We start from the raw sequence: 21506 nt of genomic DNA, 5'->3' as shown, positions 1-21506 counted from the left end.
ATCATTTGTCTGTCGGTTGGCATGGTGTTGGGACCTGTGATTGGCGGCGCTCTGGTAGACAGCTACGGGCAGAGCCTGGCATACACCATCGACAGCATCGCCGTGCTGGCGGCTGGCGGTGTCGCGTTGGCAGTGCTGCGACGCACGGGAAGGAGCTCGTCGCAGCAACTTGTGTAGACCTCGACTTTTCGTGGCGCGCAGACACTCGACCGGACGTTTTTGAATACATTATGTTGGACATTTGAGTGGGCACCCTCCCGCCTCTCGTGAGTGTACCTCCTGTGCCGCAAGACTTGCGTGCACCTCTGTCATCCTGTATATACTGACTCGAACCGCGACCGACGCTCTATAATCATTGTTTATACATGTGTATTGCATTCTTAACCTCCCCAAACCCCAGCGAGACAGTGCAGTCGGGGATCCGCCGCACTTTCTCCTCCGGTCCGCTATACGACACACGATCTTATACTCATGGATTTATTACATAAAGGTTACATACTAGGGTACCGTATACTCCGAACTCGCCACGAGTAAAGAGCCCCTGGAACGAGAACGAGCATTGCATCACTGGTGATCTGAACCTCGTCAACGACGACGACGATGGGCGCTTGCGCAGCTGGCGGGGCCTGCTGCTGCGCCATCTTCACTGCGTCCTCTCCTCTCCTCCCACCTCACAGAAAACTGCGCCGCCAGCGACAGAGCGTCCCGCTGGCGGACGGCGAGAGGAACACAAAGGGACGTCCGCTCGTCCGGACGTCCATCCACTGGGATGAGAATACTGGAGATCTGAGGTCGACGATCTGCCGATTCCACAGCCGCCCACAGGAGCGCCGCCTCAACACGGGGTCTCGGCTCTACCGAGCCATGCTAGCTCCAGCCGCAGCCCCACCCGGCCGCCCGAGGGTGTTCCCGCATGCAGAGAAGACCAATCCTGGGGGAAGTAACCCTCCCCGTCCCGAGCACGACCAGAGCTGCCCGGCGTGGTTTGGAGCGAGGTACGGGTGTCAGATTTCTGGATTTGTGTGCGGAGTTTATTACATATTCTACCTCTCGAGACCCTCGGGGGCGCTCCGGGCTGACGACTCTCACAGCAACGCCACGCGCAGCAACATCCTGCGAGCGCCGACGGAGCTGTCCATGTGTGACAGATCCATGGTACTGGGGCAAGTAAAGCCAGAGAGCGCAGGCGCAAGAGAGCGCACGCGCATCAGTCCATAAAGTCGTCCGGCGAATATCGCTCCAGGAAGCGGGGCTGGACGGTCGTCCCCTGGCAGTTGTCGCAGACGACGACGCCCCGGCCGTCGCATACGAGGCAAACCTCCTCCGTCACCTTTGGCGGGAAGTTGGAGAGCAGCTTCTCGTACATGACCACCTCGCGGGCGCTGTCGCCGCCCCAGTCCTCCACCTTGACCACGTTCGCCGATGCGGTATCTCCCGTCGCCTGGCGCACGCCGGCAACCAGCTCCGAGAGGGGGTCCACGCCGGTGCCTTTGCAGACATTGCACGTGACCACGCCACCGTTCGCGACACAGCCGGGCGTGACGCAGGGCTGCGAGTTGTCCGCCTCCTCGTTCCTTTTGCCCGCGTTCTCGGTGAACGCGATGAGCCCTACGCCGCCACCAACGCCGAGCAGCCCGACCGCCGCACCGATGATCGAGTTGACGTCGATGCCGCTCTGCTCCGCCCACGGGTCAACCATGCACAGTGCTGCGCGCGCCGGCGCGGAGGGCCGCACGGCGAGGCTCGGCGCCGCCGGTCGCTCGGGCAGGAGCAGGCCGAGTGAAGCGGCGGCGAAGAGAACCGAAACCACCATTATGGAGATGAACTATCTCGGAATAGTCAAGCGAGAAAAAGAAGAATGCCGAAGCCGGGGTCTTGCTTGCTCCACACCGAGCGAAGGTTGCAGCGAGAATCGGCGAGAGACTGCGAAGAGAGATAGGAAGAGGCAGACTCCCTAGGGTGGGCGACGGATAGCGCACCACACACCTCTCCTTAAAATCCCTGTGTGGTGGCGGCGTGCCGTCCTCCCATCCCTCCCTTGGGTTGTCTGTTTTCTTTCTTTCTTTCTTTTCCACACCGAGCGCCATCGGTCCGGACCGGCGTGCTCAATGAGGGTCGGCTTGCACAAGGTCTGAGCCGCGGGCGCTCGGCGCCAAGTGCAGTGTCACGCTCGCGCTGGAGCGGGTCACAATGGGAAACCCTCGTTTCCTATGAACTCGGTTCCCCAACGGAAGAGGCCTCGCTCCTATTGGGACAAGCCAACATCAGATTTGCCTTGTGCGTCCCTTTTTGAGGCGGAAAGCTATTTTCTTTTGGGTCCTGTGGGCACCCTACCAAGGGTCTTTCCAGGCCTCGCATCATAATCCTCCGCCTTGGCGCTAGACATCGTAGATTTTTCCCCTCCGCGCATTTTTTTCCCCGTGCCGCATCTCCCTCGAAGCCGAGTTCCGTGCCGCATCTCCCTCGGAGCCGAGTTCCGTGCCGCATCTCCCTCGGAGCCGAGTTTTGACCGCGCAAGATAAAAGGGTGGCTAAGGGCTCTGCCCGCAAGGCGCCCGCGTCGCAGACGCGGTACCATTGACAAATCTGCGATATACCCCCACACGAGCAAATAGCCAAAATCCGAATACCATGGCACGAATCGGCGATCTGGGCCGTGGACGGGGGCAAGCCTTCAGCTGGTGCCAAGACATTCGTAAAATTGAAGCCAAGAACGTCCACCAAATCCGTGCTAAGGAAAGCTGATCGAGCCCAGCGTGCCCGCGACCGCCTCCCGCGCAGCACCGCCGCTGGCGGCCGATATTCGACAACCAAAGCTCCGGACGCCGCGGCCAAAGATCAGCGCACAGCCCCAGGGCTCGCGGTGAGTGTGGGGTGTGCCTCACGAGGCGGAGAGGCCGCGTGAACTCCCGTAGAAGCTCGCGAAGTGCGGATTTGGAGCGCCGCGCCGGACACGGGAGAGGTCAGAAATCGTTTTGGGGGGTAGACTACTACAAACCGGCCACGGTCCCGTCCAGTTTAGTCCCTTGGCCGGCCCTGGGCCGCTCGGCACCGCGCGGGGGTGCCGTTAACCCCTAAACGGCTACCGAAACGGGCTACGGGGTGCCCGGAAGGGCGATATCACGCTTCACGGCGGCCTAACTGTGCCTCCGTGCGCTCGCCACATACCCCCTGCTGCCCGAGGGTCGTGTTAGCACTTTATTGGGTACATACAGAGGCGGTGGGAAGCCATCACGTTCCCTTCAAAATTTCCGCCACAGAGCTCCGGGGGCGGGGGGCGCTCTGCACGAGCTCCTGGGACGCGGTTTCGTCTTTCGATCCCAGACGGTCGTCGCACGTCGGCGCCGCAGTGAGGTCCGCCGTTATAGCTGTAGCACGCTACTAGACACACTGCCTCCAAGTTGAGCGGTGGAAAATTATGACCACCCCGAAGCCACGCACCGAAGCGCCGGCGTCCCTCGGCAACGTCTGCCACCGACAGCAACACGCCTTTGATCACCGGCTGCTTGCGCTCCGCATACTCTCCAGAAGCTGTTGGTTGTGTGGCTGGTGCTACTTCTATCAGCCTTCCTCATGCACAATGTTGCCGTTGAGCTACGAGGCTGCAACCCGTCGTCATTTGAGTTTGCTGCTGCCACACGACACAGCGCGTTCCTGCTGCACGAGAATGGTTGGACAGGTGTGAACAACACCTCGTGGGGGCGGCACCGCAGGCGCCCATTGAGGGGTCCGGGTGATAGCCCTGGGTGGGAAAGCCATACGCCTAGTTGGACTTCAGATCGCCCGATCGCGTCCCGGTGAACTGACATCGGATTTGTGACGCCGCCGCACCAAGCCGCGGCCAGGGGCCCTCCGGAGGCCGAGGATGGCCGTGGCGGACCGAGACGAGCTCTGGGAGGTAAAGTGTCAGTGTATGTACTGTAGAGTTTGACCATGTGCACAATATCTCTCACTCTAGCTAAGCCAGGGGAGGCGATTCTGGGCGTCCACACGGCTTGCCTGGTGACCCTCGCGAGCGCGTCCGGCAGAGCGACTGAAGAATCGAGGACAGAGTCACAAATCCCGCTTGTTGTGCATGTTTTGAGGTCGGACAGTGCTGCTGTCTTCTCAACGCAGCAGCCGACGCCACCAGGCCTCGGTAGCTGAGCAGCAGGAGCCTCCTCATGCATGATGGTGGGTGGGTTAACGGTCGGGGAGCGTGCTAATGCATTGGGAAGGGAAGTGTGATGTGTCACGGGCGTTGGGTAAGTGACTGGGAGATGATTTCTAAAGATATGTCAAGGATGGGCAGCGAGGCGCTAGCTACTAGCGGGCACACCTCGAGTCGTACTGCACGGATCGCCGACTTTGCGCAGGGTGATCTTCTTGACCGTTTTCCGCGGGGCTTCATCGACCTGCGCAACGACAACACAACAAACTCAGCCTCGGCCAGCCTCTTTTGCGCGTGGCTCAAAAGAGCTGCGCGCTGGTTCGAATGCTCAGCTACCTGTTCGAGGATGAAGGTGACGACGATTGCGTTGAGCAAGAATAAGTAGTCGACAACGGATCCCGCACGTCGGACAAGATGTAGATGTCAAACCTGCCAGCTGCTCCGCCACGCCGAGGCAGGGTCGTCCACAGCCCGGTGTCCGCCATGGGACCCGGGGTAAAAGTATCTGCCGGTAAAACGTTAAGGACAGTGATGCTGCTGTTAGGACACCTGGTGTCCTAACACTAGCTCTAATTCTGCTGTTAGGACGTACTAACACTCAGCTAAATACTGCTGTTAGGACACTGTTAAACAAAACACAATACCATCCCGGGATATCCCGGGATATCCCGGGACACAAATGTGTTCAAAAATACATGGACTCGCAGTCGGTCTCGTGCAAACTTATGGGTCATGCTATGGCCCACCTACGCGCCAGTCTAGCCAAATGGCGCTAGAGGGCGACTGGTATGGGTCGACTACACCCACTAGGCATGGTAGAGTCGACCCACAAGGCATGCAATGGGGTGGACCCACTATGCACTAACCGTCCTATCCCCAAATCTCGGACATCCCGGGCATACCCACGTAATGGCGCTATTCCTAACGCCAGCTTCATCAGAGGCTCTCATAAGCATGAAGCACTGAGTAATGTAGGCTCAGCTTCAGCTTCATGAAGCCGGGCTCAGGCTCAGCTTCATTTCATGAAACGCACTAGTAGCCACTCTCGTCTTCATTTCATGTGCTTCAGTTGTACACGCCTTGGCAGTTGGGGCGTGTAAGTGTAGGTAAGTCTCACTGGAGATAATTGATTGAGCCAGTAGAGAACAGATCTAGATCACGTCTGCGGTGAACGGAAGGCCTCGTGTACAGCACCAAAACACGTAAGAGCCGAGTGTGCTCAAATACCAAACTGAGCAAGTTCATGCTGCATCCGAGATCCGTGGACCCGCATGCGGCATGGCGCATCTACCATCTTGCCAGAATGTGGATTGCGACTTGTAGGAGGCCATGACGGATTAGGGGTGATTACGGGAGCGCGGGCCGGCCTCCCGCGTCGGCGCTTTCTCATGGTGGTGGCAAGGGCGGTTGAAGCGGTGTGGCCCAGGGCGTGGTGCCCGCGGGCTTCCGCGGAGGCTCGCACCCACGCAGGGGCGTTTGATCGCGTGTGATGACCTGCCTATGAGGGTGACGTGGCGGTCGGCCGCTGAGGCAACGGCCTTTTTTGTACACGGTGTTAGGGACTTAGGGTAAGCTAAACTATAAAACTAAACACCTGGCTTTCCTCGACCACGTCGTCTATGTGCACGGCCAGGGGCGCACTGTAAATCTGTACAGACTCCTCGTTTCGTGAAGGGAGCACCGTGGATAAGTAGCGGCCGACCTCAAAATCCCGGGTGTACACTTGGCGGAGCAGCTGCAATGTAGTCGTGTCGAGGTCACCAACCTGCAGGCTGCAAGTCTTGCTTCCTGCAGGTTGAGCTGCAGGTTGGACTGCTGCGTCGGCCACCTGTTTGGCAGTCACATCTGCACCGTAGGACTGCACAAGGGACGCAAAGTCGCTGTCGAGCGTCTCCGTATGGATGATGGTGTCGCAGTCGTAAAACGATTGCGGCAGCATGTGACAATCTGTGTGACTCCGCCTGTCATGCGGAAAGCTGGGCCTCGCCGCTATCCTCAAGTGAGTCGCGCCTTCCGTCCCTTCAATTTGAGGCCATGCTTTTGCCAGCAGAGAGACCGATGCGCTGATGTTCTGCAAAACAGCTGTCAGACCCGCATTAAGGTCTGCAGCATTGCAAGGACTCCCAGAGTAAATGTACTCGCTGATGGCCCTCGTAAAAGGGTGCCGCATCGCGCAGAAGGTCTTGAAACCAGCGTAAGGGTCCTCACCGGTTGGGCCCACAGCAGTGTACACCGTGCGTGGGATGTGCCAAGCGGAGCATGGCTGCCAGTTGGTGTGCTGATGATCGGGACAGCCCAGTGCGCAGTTGCCACCAGGCCATTCTGTTCTGTGAACACCCCAGTTAATATGAAGGCTGCGTTTGCCGACTTCCTCGAGGGTGGTCCCTCCGGATTTCGGAATGTGCACCAGCTGCAGCTTCGAAAGCAGCAGTGTACACCGTGCGTCACTCGGATAGCGCGGCCGGCAGCTGGAACCCATGTTGGCACGTAGCCGAGAATATGCGGCTTTTATCCGCTCGCCGCCGTTGCCATGCACGAAGCACTGTCTCGTGTTCGTCACCTTGTTGACCAGCCGCACCGCTTTGCCGTGGCGCTCGATGTCGTAGACTGGGACCGAGCCGTTCGGCGTCTGCATATGGACGAGGCATCCAAAGAGAGTGCCCGTGTAGTCGAGCGTTACGGAACGAGGGTGCATGACAAGGTAGCTTGAAGCAGCCATCTGATCATCAAACTCTGGGGGCTGGTGTCTCCCGTGCAAGCTGAACGACTCGTTGCGGCCCATCTTCATGATCGACTGGTATACGTCGAGCAGGAGAGAGACGGGGCCCATCGCGACGCCCGCGTTCAGGTATGCGAGGGAGTGCGGCGGCGCGCAGGCTGTGTAGTTCTCGCCTTGACGAAGGTGGCGCGCATGGTCAAGATCGCAGTCGGATTGGTTGACCCAACGCCCGTATGAGTTGTCACTGATACCCGCCAGCCGCTGCACCGCGGCCTTCCTCGCCAGGGTGGCTGGGGACTCATAGAATGGCAGCAGGTACTTCTGGGCGCCGGAAGGATAGAGTCGGAGCTGCGCCGCAAAAACCACGCGAGCACCGCCCGACGCCTCTACGATTGCGTGATACCGTTTCATGAGCTCCGCCTGGGAGCAGCCGCCAGACAGAACGTCCTCGGCGTCTGCGGTGATGACGATGCGATCGCCCCCGGAAGCATTTTCGGCCGCTAACCAGTCTGCAAAGCCCTTCACCTTGGTCATCCAGCCTTCCCAGGGTGCACCCGGCATTGCATTCTGAAAGCTGAGGCCATTGCTGCCGTCCATCGGGAAGGTGCTTGCATTCGAGCGAGTCTCCACCGTCGCAACCGTGACGCCCATGCTTGCAGCACCTTCCAACGGGTCTTTACCAGACCCCACGTCGGAGAGGGAAAGAGGCGCCGCCAGCGCAGGGGCGTCTCCGCGCGCAGCGATGCCGTACGCCAGCTTGAGCGAGAGCATGGCAAAGGCCACAGCTGACCGCAGCGCCGTGCTCAGTTTGGCAGGCTGGTGTACGTGACTGGTAAAACGAATCGCTGCTGGCAGAGTTGCGCCTCTGTTTGCCGCCGCTAAGAGATCGTTGTTGCGGGAATCCAGGGAATCCAAAGGAATCTAGAATCTGTGGGTCCGAGATTCGATCTGGGACCTGAGCCGCTCGGGACCAGCGCACATGACCGGGGCCACTGCCATGTCGCAGACGACTGCTGGATCGGCCGTCGCTGCGACCGGCCGTCCTGCAAAGGAATAAAATAGATCGCGTTCCTGTCCGTAAATAAATAAATAAAACGGACACCTCTACTAGGAGATGGGTAAAAAGGAACAGGTCCCCGCCCTGCGGTCTTTGTGCAGGGTTCTTTGTGGGTGTGGTCGGCGACTAGCCGGGGTCGTCCTCCCGATGGGGGACTAGCACTAGCCGTCTTCCACATGGTCCCTCGGGTCCCTGCTGCTCCTAATCTCGTCGTACATCCTCCTGCTGATCTCCGCAACATCCTGCTCCCTCCCTCGTCTCGCCCTGCGGGTCCTCCATAGTCGGTTGAGGTCGCCGCCCTCCTCGTGCCTCTTCCCAACGTTTCCTCGGCAGCCGATGCCGTCTGCTCCGACTCCGCCGTCCCCGGGTCTCCCCTGCCCTCGTCTGCGCTAGCTTCTGTTTCGTCATCACTGATGTCCGTCCTCTTCTTTCTCCTCTTGTTGTATGCTTTGTACATCGCGTCGATTCCTTTTCGCGTGAGCACCAGCCTGGTAGGCAGAGTCTCGAGTGCGTCCGCTCTGCGGCACACATCGCCGGCAACTCCACCGCGTAGCCGCGTCGGCTCGGCCGGCCCCTCGGCACCCTCTCTGGCTAAACCCCTGCGTATAAACGTACGTGCAGCGCAGGCGGCCCCTGCCCTGGCCCCTCGCTACCTCCGACGACCGCGCGTGGCGTGTCGCCGAGCCAAGCGCGCGGCCACGGCTCCACCTCCCCGCGGCTCCGCCTCCCCGCGGCTCCGCCTCCCCGCGGCTCCGCCTCAGGGGCGGTCAGATCTTGCCGTTGCGCGCGTCGGGCGGGCGGGGAAGGAAAACGGGCACCTCGTCGTTCGGATCGTCGACCAGGTTGGAGAGGTCGTCGGAGAGCGTGTGCCCCATCTCGTCGATAGGCAGCAAGTCGACGACGCCGGCGAGGGGCTGCTCGATGATCTTGCCCGCCTCGTAGAGGCCGAAGTAGAAGAGGGCGAGGAAGAAGGAGAAGGCGAGGCCGAGGCCGAACCCCTCGTTGTTGAGATCGCCGTTGTCGTGCATCTCCATCATTGCGATGACGGGGGCCATCGAGTAGACCCACACGACGACGAAAAAGTAGGAGAAGCCTACGCGGTGAAAGACACCAGCATGAGGGCGCGAGAACGGTCTCTCGCGCCGTGTCTTCAGAGCACCGCGTGAATACGAGGGAGGCGAGTTGCGGTGAAGAGAGCGGGATACGGCCGGACACAGCCGGACGCGTCCTCTCGAGTGCTGGTTGGGAGACAAGGGGACGGGTTCGGGTTCTGGTTCTAGGAGGAGGAGGCCGTTGAGCATCGCCGGCATCGGCGTGAACTGCAGGCCGTGCGTGTCTTGGTAGACCTGAGGTCAGCTCGAGGTCAGCTCGGGTCATCTCGAGGTCATCTCGGGCTGCATCTCGCTGAATCTCGGGCTGCATCTCGCTGTATCTCGCCTTCATCAGCTTGATGAGCTCCGTCGTCATCACCGAGACCTGCTGGTCGGTGATGCGCGCCGCCTGCCGCTGCTCCTCGAGCAGCGACGTGATCCACTTGCAGACCATCGCCGTCGGGCACGAGACCACGGACAGGACCTCCGCCTCCATCACCCCCCCCTCCAGGGGGATGAGCGACGCGGGCGGCGTCACGAGCTTGAGCCCCTTGAGCATGAGCGTGTAGCAGTAAAAGGAGAGGTTGAGCAGCCGGACCAGCTCGTACCGGAACTTGGTCGTCGCCTACGCGACATGTCTCGGAAGTGTCGTGGACATGTCAAGGACAGGACCAGCTCGTCCCTGAACACGGTCGTCGCCTTCTTCTCATGGTCAGCCCCCGCGTTGATCGTCAGAGTCTCGGACACGTTGCACGAGAGCATCGCGACGGTGCGGAGCGTAGAGGCAAAAGCGATGACGCTGCCCGCGGCCGAGGTGGCCTGCTGCGACCCGTTGACGATCCGCGCTACGAGGATCACGCCGAGCACCTGCGGGGCATGGGTGGGGGGTCAGGCCCTTTGTCCCGTCAGCGAGCGCGCTAGTGACAGCGCGCCTCGTGTCGGCTCCCGAGCCAGCCGTGCTCAGCGAGTGTGTGCAGTGTGCGCGTGGGCCCGTCCTCCATGCTGGGAGGTGTGTAAGGCGGGCTGACTGACGGTGCGCGCCGGGTGTGCACCGCTGTGCCCGCTGGTGGCTGTGTGTGCGCGCCGCATGCGCCCATGTCCATGTGCGTGGGTGCGTGCGGGTGCGTGAGTGTGGTGCGGAGGAGGGGAGGGGAGGGGCAAAGAAGGGGAGCAGAGAGCGCACGATGTTTTCGACATTGAGTATGTACTGGAAGAGGACGTAGGAGGTGCCGGTGCAGAGGGTGGCGAGCACCGCGTGGCCGAGCACCTGGCGAGTCAAGTGAAGCGGCCGGGAGATTTGGGAGGGCCGCGAGGCGACAGGCGCAGGGAGGCGCAGGGAGGCGCAGGAGTCAGGCAGGCGCGTGGGCTAGGCGTTTGCCCGAGGGAGGGAGATTTAGGGAGTGCGCTGAACGGCGGCGCGAGGCGGGCCGCACGCGCCTCAAACGTGACCCACTTGAAGAAGCCTCGCACCGCAAGCGACCCCGCCTTTGCCTGTGGACCGCGGCGGCCGCGGCTCAGGCCTCGCTGCCACGCCGTCCCAGGCGCAGATCGCGCGCTCGGAACAATGGCGTGGTGGATGTGGCGTGTGCAGTGGGCGGCATCATCCCCGCCGGGAGTGTCCACGGCGGCCCGTCCCCGGGGCGGTGGGACTCGGGGCTCGAGGAGCGGTGCATGCGGTGGCGGCGGCGGCGGCGGCCGGCGGTGGCGGCGGCGGCGCACCGTGTGCTCTTGCAGATCCGGGTCGGCGAGCACGGACGTGCCGTCGAGCAGGGTGGTCGTGGTGGTGTCCATGCCCGAGCTGATGCGTAAGGCGACGCTGGCAGTCGCGGAGCTGTGGCTCTCGGGCCGACAAAAACAAAGAATTTAAACAAAACAATACCCGCCCGGTATTTATACCGGTAGGGAGGCGTCTCTACCCTTATAAGTCTCTCGTGTCCGCGCCGACGCTCTTTTAACGTAGAACGTCCCAGCCGAAATCCGCCCGCCGACGATCGATCAGTCCACAATCGTCGGCCCGCAGCGACCCGCAGCGATGGATGCCGCCGCCCCCCCGCCCCCTGCGGCTGACGCGCCGATGCACGACCGGCCTCCGTCGGATGGCTCTCCGGCCTCTCCGGCCGCTGACGCGGCCGCCCATGCTGCTGCCGATCCGGTCCCTCTCACGCTCAGCGATATCCGCGATATCCGCACAAGCTACGACAACTTCGAGGTCGCCGGCTTTGGCCAGGTGCAGCACCTGCTTGCCTCCATGTTCACGCTTCGCCCCCCCCTCCCCCCCCGCCCCCCCCCTTCTGACGCCGCCGTCTGACCTTAGGTGAGGGGCACGACTACCCGCCTGGAAGGCGCTCTCATCAGCAAGTCAATTGCAAACTGTCCCGCCATGCCCACCTACTCCCTCGCCCGCACCGAGTGCGTGATCGACGCCTTCGTCGGTGATCTGCCCTGGCCATCTGGCTGCGGGCCTGCGCTCATCGTGCGGACGGTCGACGACGGTCTCCACTACGCTCTCACCCCGGAGGACGTGGAGAAAGCATTGTCCAAAGCTGCCTGGAAGCGCGCCCAAATGGAGCTGCGCATTCTCCAGCTTCGTGCGCGTGTCGGAGCCGGCTTCTCCACTGTGCCCCGACTGGAGACCGAGCCGCCGACGGTTGGGACAGGCCGCTCCGCGCTTCATCGGGAGCTGTACCAACTTGAGAAGTTTGTCTGGCTCTCGACGCGGCTCGGCCAACCTTGGCATGGGGCGTTGGACCAGCTCGACACCGATTTTCACAGCGCCCGACACGCCTTCCGCCGTGAACGCCGGCAGCAGCAGGCTGCATGTGTGGAATGCGTGGGCCGCAACGCCGCCGACCTCTTCGCTTGGAACAGCTCGGCGCACGAGAAGGCGACGCCCGTCTCGATTGGGAAGATGGGCGAGTGCGTGTGCGGGGCGACCGGATGCGGCTGCGAGACCCGCTACATGTGCACGCACTGCGGCGCCTTGCTCTTCCCAAAGGAGGCGAAGCGGGCCAAGGCAGTTGGTCAGTACGGGACCAAATGGCAAGGCGGCAAGTTTTGCTGCAGCGGAGGGCAAGTCGACCTGCCGCCGATCCAGCGCGACGAGGCCGTCGATGCCGTTTGGGAGCGCAATCCCGAGCTGCTGGCGAAGCATTCTCGCCGACTCAACAACGCGCTGTCGATTGCGTCAGCACCTGTGAACATCCTCCGTCCTCCAGACGGCGGCTGGGCCCCGAGCGTGGTGATCCAAGGCAAGCTCCACCACAAAGTTGGGCCACTCGGTGTTGGCGAGCACGAGACGCCTCGATTCGCGCAGCTTTACGTCTACGATCCGGCTGCCGAGGGTGACAGGATTGTGGACCAGCGCTACGCCGCGTTGCGGATGGACCCGGAGACGTCGAGCGCGGAGAAGGCAAGGCTGAAGGCCGCGCTGCGCGACCTTGAAAGCGCGCTAAAGGACTGCAGCTCATACGGCGCCAGCTGCCCTCCGGTCCCTGTCTTGCCCTAACCCTAACCCTAACCACCACTCACCTCTCCGACCTGTTCGCAGTACAAGACTTCATGACGGCTGGCGAGATCTTCGCGCAGGAAGGCGCGACGATGACTGCGAAACCATGCAGTGGATGCAGCTCGATCAAAACGGCGACGCCAACAGCTGGCCCCTGGGCGAGTTCCTTGCGCTCAGGATGAGGTGCGAGCCATGATGCTCGACTATCAGCGTGCACCAAGTCGCTCACATTCCGTGAGTTCGTCAACGGGCCGAACTCTCCAAGTCGACGGCGATCTCGAACTCCGACAACTGGACCGGTGCACCAGCCACGGAGGACGATGGCTCCCTCGACGACATCCCTTCATCGACGGACGCCTTCACCGCCGCCGGCCCTGGGCCATCCAGCGCGGCCTCCGACGGCCTGCACGTGATCGAGGTACAGAAACGGTGGCTGCCGCAGCTCACACCCTAATCTATCTGCCTTAGGCACGGAGCCAACGGAGCCATCGCGCATGCCCGCATCGCGTGCGGCTCCGAGGTCTCCCGCCAAGACCGGCTCGGCGCGGCGCGTGGCCGCACGCCGCCGTTGAAAAGGCGATAGGAGAGGGGAGAGCGCCGGCCACATCGAGCGAGCGCTGACGTGTAAGGTGTCTGCGCTGCTCCGGTGTGTGTGGGATTATGCCTCCCCCCATCTGTGCGGCGAGGTGTTTGCGGTGGGTGCGAAGGCCGATCGTGCGCGATAGCCTCCCATTGTGCGTGGTGTGTCGGTGTGTCGGTCGTCCGGAGCGTGTGGCGGCGCCGTTGCATGCATGGTTCTTCTTTTTTTGACATGGCGCCATGAGGCTTCCCGCCAACGACCTCGTCCTCCGTACAGAGGCTTCTGACGGAGATGGGCCCTCCCACGGCGGTGGGAGTGGTATCAGACAGCGGCCCACCGACTTGTGGGTTCGTGCAAAATTGACTCGAAAAGCAAAACGCGCGCATCGCAAGCCGCACAAAACTGTAGCACCCGCACCGGCAAGAGAGGACACACAGGCCGCCAAATCGCCGCGAAGCCGCGAAGCAGAACAGCGGCGTGAGTGCGAGCGAAGCGGCACGAGAGGAGCCAGACACTGCACGAGAACAGATGACTTAAGCCGTAGTGCGATGCAACAGTGCGATGCGACAGGAATCATAGTAATCAAGAGCCAGAGAGGCAGAGGAGAGGCAGCCGAGACGATAGGGCACGAGCACGACGGCAGCAACGACACGAGCGACGAGGCGCGGCGAAGGAGCCGGGACAAGGCAGGGCGGGGCGATCAACAAGAGCCTAGCATTAGGTGCGGCCTGCAGAGGCACGGGCTGCGACACGGCCATGGACGAGCAGCACGCGAACGAAAAGAAGGCCCAGGCGGACATGGGCAGAGCGGGAGGGCGATACGCGAGGAGGAGACGGGAGGGGACAAGGCGCGACTCGGCCGTGGACAGGCAGGAGGGAGTGGGTGCGCAGGCGTGCGCGGCGAGAAGAGAGGCAGAGAGAAGAGAGCGCAGACAGGAGGAGAGAGATGGACCCGCATTTCTCACGACATCAGAGAGGATGAACGAGCACGTGCCACGCCGATTCATCCAGCCCAACATGCGCAGGATGCACAGATAGACGGGTGCGAGACTCCCTCCGCGAGATCGAGTGTCTTTTTTCGCAGTACAGAGAGAGCGGGAGGGCGATCAGACCACACAAGACTGCACGAGATTGCGCGAGGTTATGCGAGACCACACGAGATTGCGCGAGATTGCACGGGAGGGTGTGAGGTGGCTCGAGATTGCACGAGACCGTACGAGACAGCGCGAGATTGTGTGAGATTGTGCGAGATTGTACGAGATCTGAGATTGCACGAGATTGCACGAGATTGCACGATACTGCACGAGATCGCACGGGATTGCGCGAGAATGCACGAGAGTGCACGAGAGTGCACGACGTTGCGCGAGACTGCACGAGATCGCATACGATTGCACGTGATAGAGCGAGGTTGCGCAAGAAAGTGTGTCTCTGGACGAGATTACGTGAGATTGCGCGAGATTGTGCGAGAATGTGCGAGAATGTGCTTCATCGCGCGAGTTTGCGAGAGATCAATTGAGATCCCCACCGCGAGGTTGACGCACGCTAAACGCGCCTTGAGAGACAGACACACACAGATGGGAGCCAAACCCAGGACCCAGGTTACAGAGGCATGCAGACGCCATTCCTTTATCACCACGTGCCACAATATCCCACCCCGACCAACGCGCGCGAAGCACAAGGCCGAACGAGACTGGATGCCCCCCTTTAGTTTCGTTGATGATTCACACAGGCGTTTCTTTTTTCCACGAATTTCTTTTTACGGGCTTACAGGAGGGAGCAAAGGAAAGATGCTAGATGGACCCCCGCACAGGCAAGATGGACCCCCGCGCGCGAAGCGAACGGGGTGAGACGAGGGCCAGGGCGGACACGCCGAATGAGGAGAAAAAACGACCTCACGAAGAAGATCCCTATTACGACGGAGGCTCAAAACTTGCGAATATTTTTTCGATCGTTACATCGCGCTGAAGCTCGAGCAAGTAGAGTCCAATTTTGGGCATCTGCGCACGACGACCACCATGGCGATGCTCGACGGCAATGCGAAACTGGGCGACGGGATCGCAGAGGAGGGCGGCGCGGCGGCGCTCTTCGCGATCGTCCCTGCGCCCGCCACAGGCATTGACGCGGCCACGACCAAGGCGAGGCTCACCGAATGGGGTCCGATCGCGGGCACCGTGACGGAGCAGAGAATCATGATCTCCAAGGAGGAGGCGGCCGTTACCCACATCTCGACCCCGACCATCGAAGGCGCCAGCGGAACTTACCACATCATTATGCTGGTCTCCACAAAGTCCCAGTCGGGCTACGCGAAGATGAGCGAGGAGGGCAAGGTGATGCTGGTCACGTGCTCCAATGCCAACGCCGGCAGCGACGAGGTCGAGTCGTGGGTCGTCCCCCTGAAGCTGGCGCCGATCGAGTCGGCGCGCGAGACGGCGGCGCAGATGCGGGGCTCGACGGCGGTGGGCGGACTGCACTACGGAAGAGATACCGAGAGCGAGAGAAGAGAGGATCGGGGTGCGAGCATATCCAACTCCGGCTCACAGGTGCACGCGCTTGCAACGCGCATCTTCGACCCGTCGACGTACATTGGGGTGGAGACCGCCAAGTTCCGCGCCACCATCCCAAACAACAGGGACGACATCCGCTCCTTCATCCCCGCCTTCGTCGACGGGATGGACGAAGTGCATGGGCGCCAGCACACCTGCGTCTATGTGCGGGCTGAGGAGAAGTTCAACCCGACGACGGGCACGTTCACCGACGAGGAGACTGGCTGGATCCGCTTCATCCTCACATCGACCGGCAAGACGTCGACGTCCTCTATCCCCAACCACCCCATCATGCCGCGCTCGATCGTCTACACAGCACACGGCCTCCCCCGCATCCTGCACGGCAGCCGATGCCCCGCGGAGGGATCCACCTTCGTCCCGCGCACAGAGCTGCAATACGAGCCGGTCGGTGTGAGCTACTGCGACGTCTGCCTCTCCGTCACGCACCCCTCCGCGAGCGGCGAACGCGGGAAGTGTGCACCAGGGTGCGTCCGCAACAACGTGGCGGAAAAGAAACGCATGCTGGAGCAAAAGCAGGCAGAGGCGCGCGAACGCCAGCGCCAGAAGATGGCCGCGGAGACGCCGGAAACGGAGGCGGACAAGGCGAGCGTGGCGGCCTACGAGCGCGTCGTGCAGGCTAGTGCCGAGAGGGGGAGGCGAGAGGGAGCACGCGATCACACACAAAGGGGAGCAAGGGGTGGACCCGCAGCATGGCGCCAGCGCTAGGCGCAAGACACAAAATTAATACCGTTCAGCACCCGCGACCGCATCGAACGAGCGGCAACGAGAGGAGAGGCTGGTATGCGAGCAATGCTAACCGCAATCGACACCTGGGCGGACACGGCGGGGGCGCAGAGACCAAACGACGACACGCTGACCAGGATGTGGTCCACAATAAAACGACACGTCGAGGTTGCCTCCCACAGTGACGAGGCAGGACAACGCCAAGACAACATCAAAGAGAGCACGCGCAACGAGACCGGACGCGACAGACATAGCTCGGCGCTACCCTTCAGAACATTATACCTAGGCAAGGAGCCGAGCACAGAGAGCGACGCAGCAGATAGCGATGCACAGCAGAAGGAAAAGACGAAAAAGACGATGGCCCTGGACGGGGGAGGCGACGAGTGGAGAGTAGCCGCCGATGGAGAGGCGACGATCGGCGGGGACGCATGGTGGGGGAGTGACGAACCGGACACGCTCGGACATGGGCAAGAGATAGACGACCTAGTGGGTGGCGGGGAGTGGAGGCGAGGTGCGCCGCAAGCGGTACTCGACAACGTCGCGATCGAGGAGGAGATCGGAGGGGCGGTACAGGAGATGTGGACAAAGGGAGGAGGAAGGGCGGGATACGAAGAGATCGGGAGGAACGACATTGCTCGCGACCCCGTCCTACGACTGTATCTGAGGAGCGACGAGGCGGAGGGCGCAATCCGGAGCGCGCCGCAGGAGCGACTACACGACCGAGAGGGCGAGAACGAGATCGTGATGGACGAAAGCGAGTGTCGGATCATGCGAGAGCGGGGAACGAGCACGACGTGGAGGGCGAGGGACCTGGCGTGCCGCCTGCACAAGTGGCACCACTTCACAGCGGCGGCAGCGACGGACGCCTCGCTGAAGGAGACTCGAGACGGAAGGCTAGCATCGTTCGGGGGATGGGAGGGCGTGCAGCCGAAAGAGGGAGATGACGATACACAAGAGACCAGGGCACAGATTCACGAGCGAATAGGACGGGGAATATGGGGAGGCGCCCTGCCGGGATCGTGGGAGATTGTCGACGCCGAGATGTACGCCATTTACAGCTTCCTGCGCACGAAGGCGGACGAAACAGAAACGACCCTCCAGCCTCACCGATGCCTAGTAATGTCGGACAGCGAGACGGCGCTCAAGGAGATCGAACGGGCGTATCGGGGGCGGACACGCGGCGAGACAAATAGGAGCGCACTCAATGCGGCGGTGCAAGCACAAATCGACATTATACAGCGCCACGGAGGGTACGTGATTTTCATCTTCACGGAGGGGCATGCGGGCAACGCGCCCAATTCCATGGCGGACGCGGCGGCAAAGGCACACCTGCGGAGCAGGGTAACGAGCGCGTACGAGATGGACCTAGCACGACATGTGACGAACAGGGCATGCATCTACATGCATGAGGAGGAGGGGCAGGCGCCGGAGATCCGAGACAGGAGGCTGTATCAAGAAGCGAAGGAGAAAATTGGGCGGTGGGTACGAAAGCGGCTGGACGGCGGGCACGCAGCGCGAAAGGGAGGAGACGACAACGTGTGGAGGACGGTAATCAAGGCGACGGGGACGATATCAGGCGACACGAGATACGAGGGAGACAGAGAACGGGGTCCAAAATCGACCCAGCGCCAGCCCGAGGCCTGCGGGGAGAAGGCGAGGCTAAGGCTGGTACACGGCATGCGGACGGGACAGACCCGAGGTATAGAGCACGGGAGGCGATGGAGGGCCAGCCTAGAGGCAGAGGCGTGGCAGGACGGGTGGGACGAGGAGGGAGGAGGAGCATGTGCCGATGGGGCTGAAGGTTGCTGGCATCCTGGATGTTGCAGGACAATAGCTAACACTAGGCACGTCCTATGCGCCGAGTGCGAGGCGGTGAAGGGGGAGAGGAGGGAGCACCACCGGGCGATGAGGAAAGGCGCGGCGGACGTGCTCAAGGCGCTACGATGGACGCCGCCGAAGTCAAGGAGGCGGACACTCGCCCACACCGCAGAGTGCGAAGCCCAGGCGCTCGCTGTACGCGCCATTGCTGGGGCGACGAAGAGATGCGCGGGGAGAAGGGAGAGCGACGAGGAATGGGAGGCGATGGAGCAACTGCTAGCTGGACGACTACCCGAGCCGAGTGTGATGGACCAGGACCCGCCAGAAGACATCATGAGGGAGTATGACACACGGGTGGTGACTTCACTCAAGGCACTGCAGCAGACGGCGGCATCAATAATCAAAGTACGGGAAGGGAAGAGGAAGGGACTCGAGGCGGAGAGGAAGGAACGAGTAGCCGCGGAAACAGAACGCCTGAGAGAGGGACAGAAGGAAAGGAAGGAGAGGATACGAGAAATGGAGTGGGCGGCGAATGCGTGTATTTGCTGGCGACGGAGGCGACATCGACAACGTGATGCCGAGGAGAAGGAAAGGGAAGAGGCAGAGAGACGCCTCGAAGCGGGGAGAGGCAGAACGACGAGAGCGATGGGGATGACACTCAAAACGACCCACTGCGAGCTCGAAGGCGAAGGCCAGCGCAGGAAACGCGGTGATAGGAACGACGATGCGGCGAGCGCCGGAGGGAAGCGACGACAGCGAGGGGACGAGGACGGCGAGCAGAGAGGAGAACAGACGGCGAGCGGCGCACGCGAGGGCGACCACGCAGGAGAAAACACACGGGACGAGGGGAAGGAAACGCGGCCCGCCAGGAAGCGAAGGCAGACGGCAAGATACGTCGCCGGACCAGCGACAGGAAGCGCAGGAAAACAAAAAGAACAAGACCAGGAGCATGGAGACGAGGGAAGGCGCGAGGCGCTCCGCCGACAAGCAGCAGAGGCGGCGGCGAAAGTAACGACGGCCATGCTAACGACGGGCGGCACGGTGGAAGGGGCGAAGGTAGGCCCCTCTAGCATAGCGGAAGGGGAACTCGGCCTACTGGCGACGAGGAGGCTAGAGAAATTTGAGGTGTGTAGCATCTACACTGGGGAGATCTTCCGGACAGGAACGGCGCAGCCACCAGAGACAGTACCAGACGAACTATCACGACACACGGCAGCAGGGGGGACGCAGCTGGATGGAAGTGACGACGAGAGCGGGGACGACTTTGACAGCGTCGCGGCGCGGTGTAACTTCGACTGGCCTGCAGCATCGAATGAGCCGAAACGAGGCACGAGGGCGACGCACTTCGTACGCTACGAGGAGATACAATTAGGCAAGGCAGCTGCGCAGGTGATGGTCCTGTTTGCAGAGAGGGGAGTCAAGGAAGGCCAAGAAATCACATGGTCATATGGGGACTCATACAAGAGCCACCGCAAGGAGATGGGATACAGGGCGGGGACCAGGGCGGATCCGAACGCAATAACACCCCAGCAAGCGCGGACGGCATTCGCGAGATACTGCAAAAAGATAGACGTGACGAAGGAGGAGCTAGCGTGGAACTTTGGATGCATATCGGCAAGCCAAAATAACGAGCAGGAGGCTGTCCTGGTGCGTGAGCTAATCCTGAGCAACAATAAGCGACTGTACCACGGAGCACAGAGCGCAGCAGACAGGACGGCGGCGACGGCGGACATGGCAGAGACGAGTGTGAAACAAAGGGCGGCGGGCATGGAGGGCGGTAGCGACGGGGATGGAGACGGTGACGGTGGCGAGGGAGAGGAAGGGGGTCCATTAACACCAGACAGCGAGAGGGGCAGGGAGGAAAGGGGGAGAGAGGAAGCCAACGCGACGTGCGCAGAGGATGAGGATATAAACTGGGACGACGCAGCGGAGGGGATAGGCGAGGGAATCGAGGGACCGGAGGGCTTTCGCGACAGCGACGATGACGACGAAGAAAGGGGAGGGGACGGAGGGGCGACACGCAGGAGGAGCGAAATCGCTAACGGCCCGAGCAGAGAGGGCGACGGCGGGGCACGAGGGAACAACGGAGACGCTACCGATGACGCGAACCGAGGCACGGACGCCGGCGGGGACGGGGAGGGCGACAGCGACGTCGAGGTTGACGCAACCGTATCGAGAGCGCCACCCAAAAAGGGGCGGACAGCCATGGAGGTCACCGAATGGAGGGCGAACGGCACGATGCGAAAAGGCAGGGCGAGGCGGATGGAGAAAGAAGTGCCGAGAAGGCCATGGTGGAGGGGAGGGACGGGAGGACGAAAGAAGGGCGAGGAGGACGAGCGGCCCGCACAGACCGCGAGCAGACAGCGCCTGCTGGCCATTTCGAGACATTCGCCAAGAACGCTAGCTACATGGGAGGGCTTCGTGAAGGATGGATTGAAAAACATTCGAACAAAGAAGAGGCGACGGGAGGAACCGGCGGAGGATGTAGTGACGTGAGACACACACACACACACACACACACACACACACACACACACACACACACACACACACACACACACACACACACACACACACACACACACACACACACACACACACACACACACCGCTCACCCACGCGCACTGGGCCTTGCACTTTGAATGCCGTGGGGCTCCTGTCGTCAGACGTGGAGACGCGAGGGTTGCCCCCCCTTGCCCCACCACCTCGTGTGTGTGGAGAAGTTTACCTTACCTTACCTTACCTTACCGTTGCATGCAGCGACTCTGCTCACGTGCCACGACTGCTTTGACTGACTTATTCTTGCATTTTTGCTCCCGGCTTAGGGAGCAAGCAAGCCCACTCAACCCCAAGTACTCACCATTCTTACAGTGGTGTAGCTTGTGCAGAGGCTGCAGCCTCTGCTGGGGCGGAATGCGCGGGGTTTTCGGCGCGATGCCCTCGGTGAGTACACGCTACCGCGGTGCCGCAAGCTCTCCTGCGCGCGCGTGACGTGTGGGACGCGTGCGCTGCGCTCAAACGTCGCGATTTGGCGATAGGCGCTCGAGCCGGCGCACAGCGGATAGGTGCGCCGCGCAGGGGGGGTCGGAGGGGTGCGAGAGGGGGCGTGGGTCGGGCGCGCACCGGACGGCCCTGGGAACGGCCGTCACGTCGAGGAGTGGGGCTGTTGGCGGCTCGAGCGCCGAGGCGAGCCGCTCTGCTGCGCCGCCGACAGCCCCTCTTCCGAGCCGGCGCGTGGAGGCGAGCCGCGGCCGGTGTCGCTGGTGCGGGGGCGGCGCAAGCGTTTATCCCCCCCCCCC

At 61.9% G+C, this 21506-nt stretch overlaps 2 protein-coding genes across 2 annotated transcripts; both read right to left on the bottom strand.

The window, feature by feature from the left end:
* Positions 1 to 1027: 1027 nt before the first annotated feature.
* Positions 1028 to 1779, bottom strand: EMIHUDRAFT_368265 (hypothetical protein; the record flags this gene model as incomplete). Its single annotated transcript, XM_005775621.1, has 1 exon — positions 1028 to 1779. A coding segment is annotated over one exon (489 nt), but the record flags the coding sequence as incomplete, so codon positions are not given.
* Positions 1780 to 8309: 6530 nt separating this feature from the next.
* EMIHUDRAFT_444211 (hypothetical protein) lies at positions 8310 to 10853 on the bottom strand. The gene is made up of 7 exons (XM_005775620.1): positions 10736 to 10853; positions 10454 to 10507; positions 10200 to 10283; positions 9716 to 9884; positions 9363 to 9641; positions 9217 to 9271; positions 8310 to 9018 (listed from the first exon to the last, which is right to left on the bottom strand). Exons 3-7 carry the CDS (start codon positions 10211 to 10213, stop codon positions 8693 to 8695), a joined length of 843 nt encoding a protein of 280 aa, XP_005775677.1. The 5' UTR covers positions 10214 to 10283; positions 10454 to 10507; positions 10736 to 10853; the 3' UTR covers positions 8310 to 8692.
* Positions 10854 to 21506: the final 10653 nt, after the last annotated feature.

This window comes from Emiliania huxleyi, assembly GCF_000372725.1.
Source record: "Emiliania huxleyi CCMP1516 unplaced genomic scaffold EMIHUscaffold_299, whole genome shotgun sequence".
Lineage (NCBI taxonomy): Eukaryota > Haptophyta > Isochrysidales > Noelaerhabdaceae > Emiliania > Emiliania huxleyi.
Note: the sequence above shows the minus strand (reverse complement) of the source record. Positions and strands in the feature narration are given on the sequence as shown.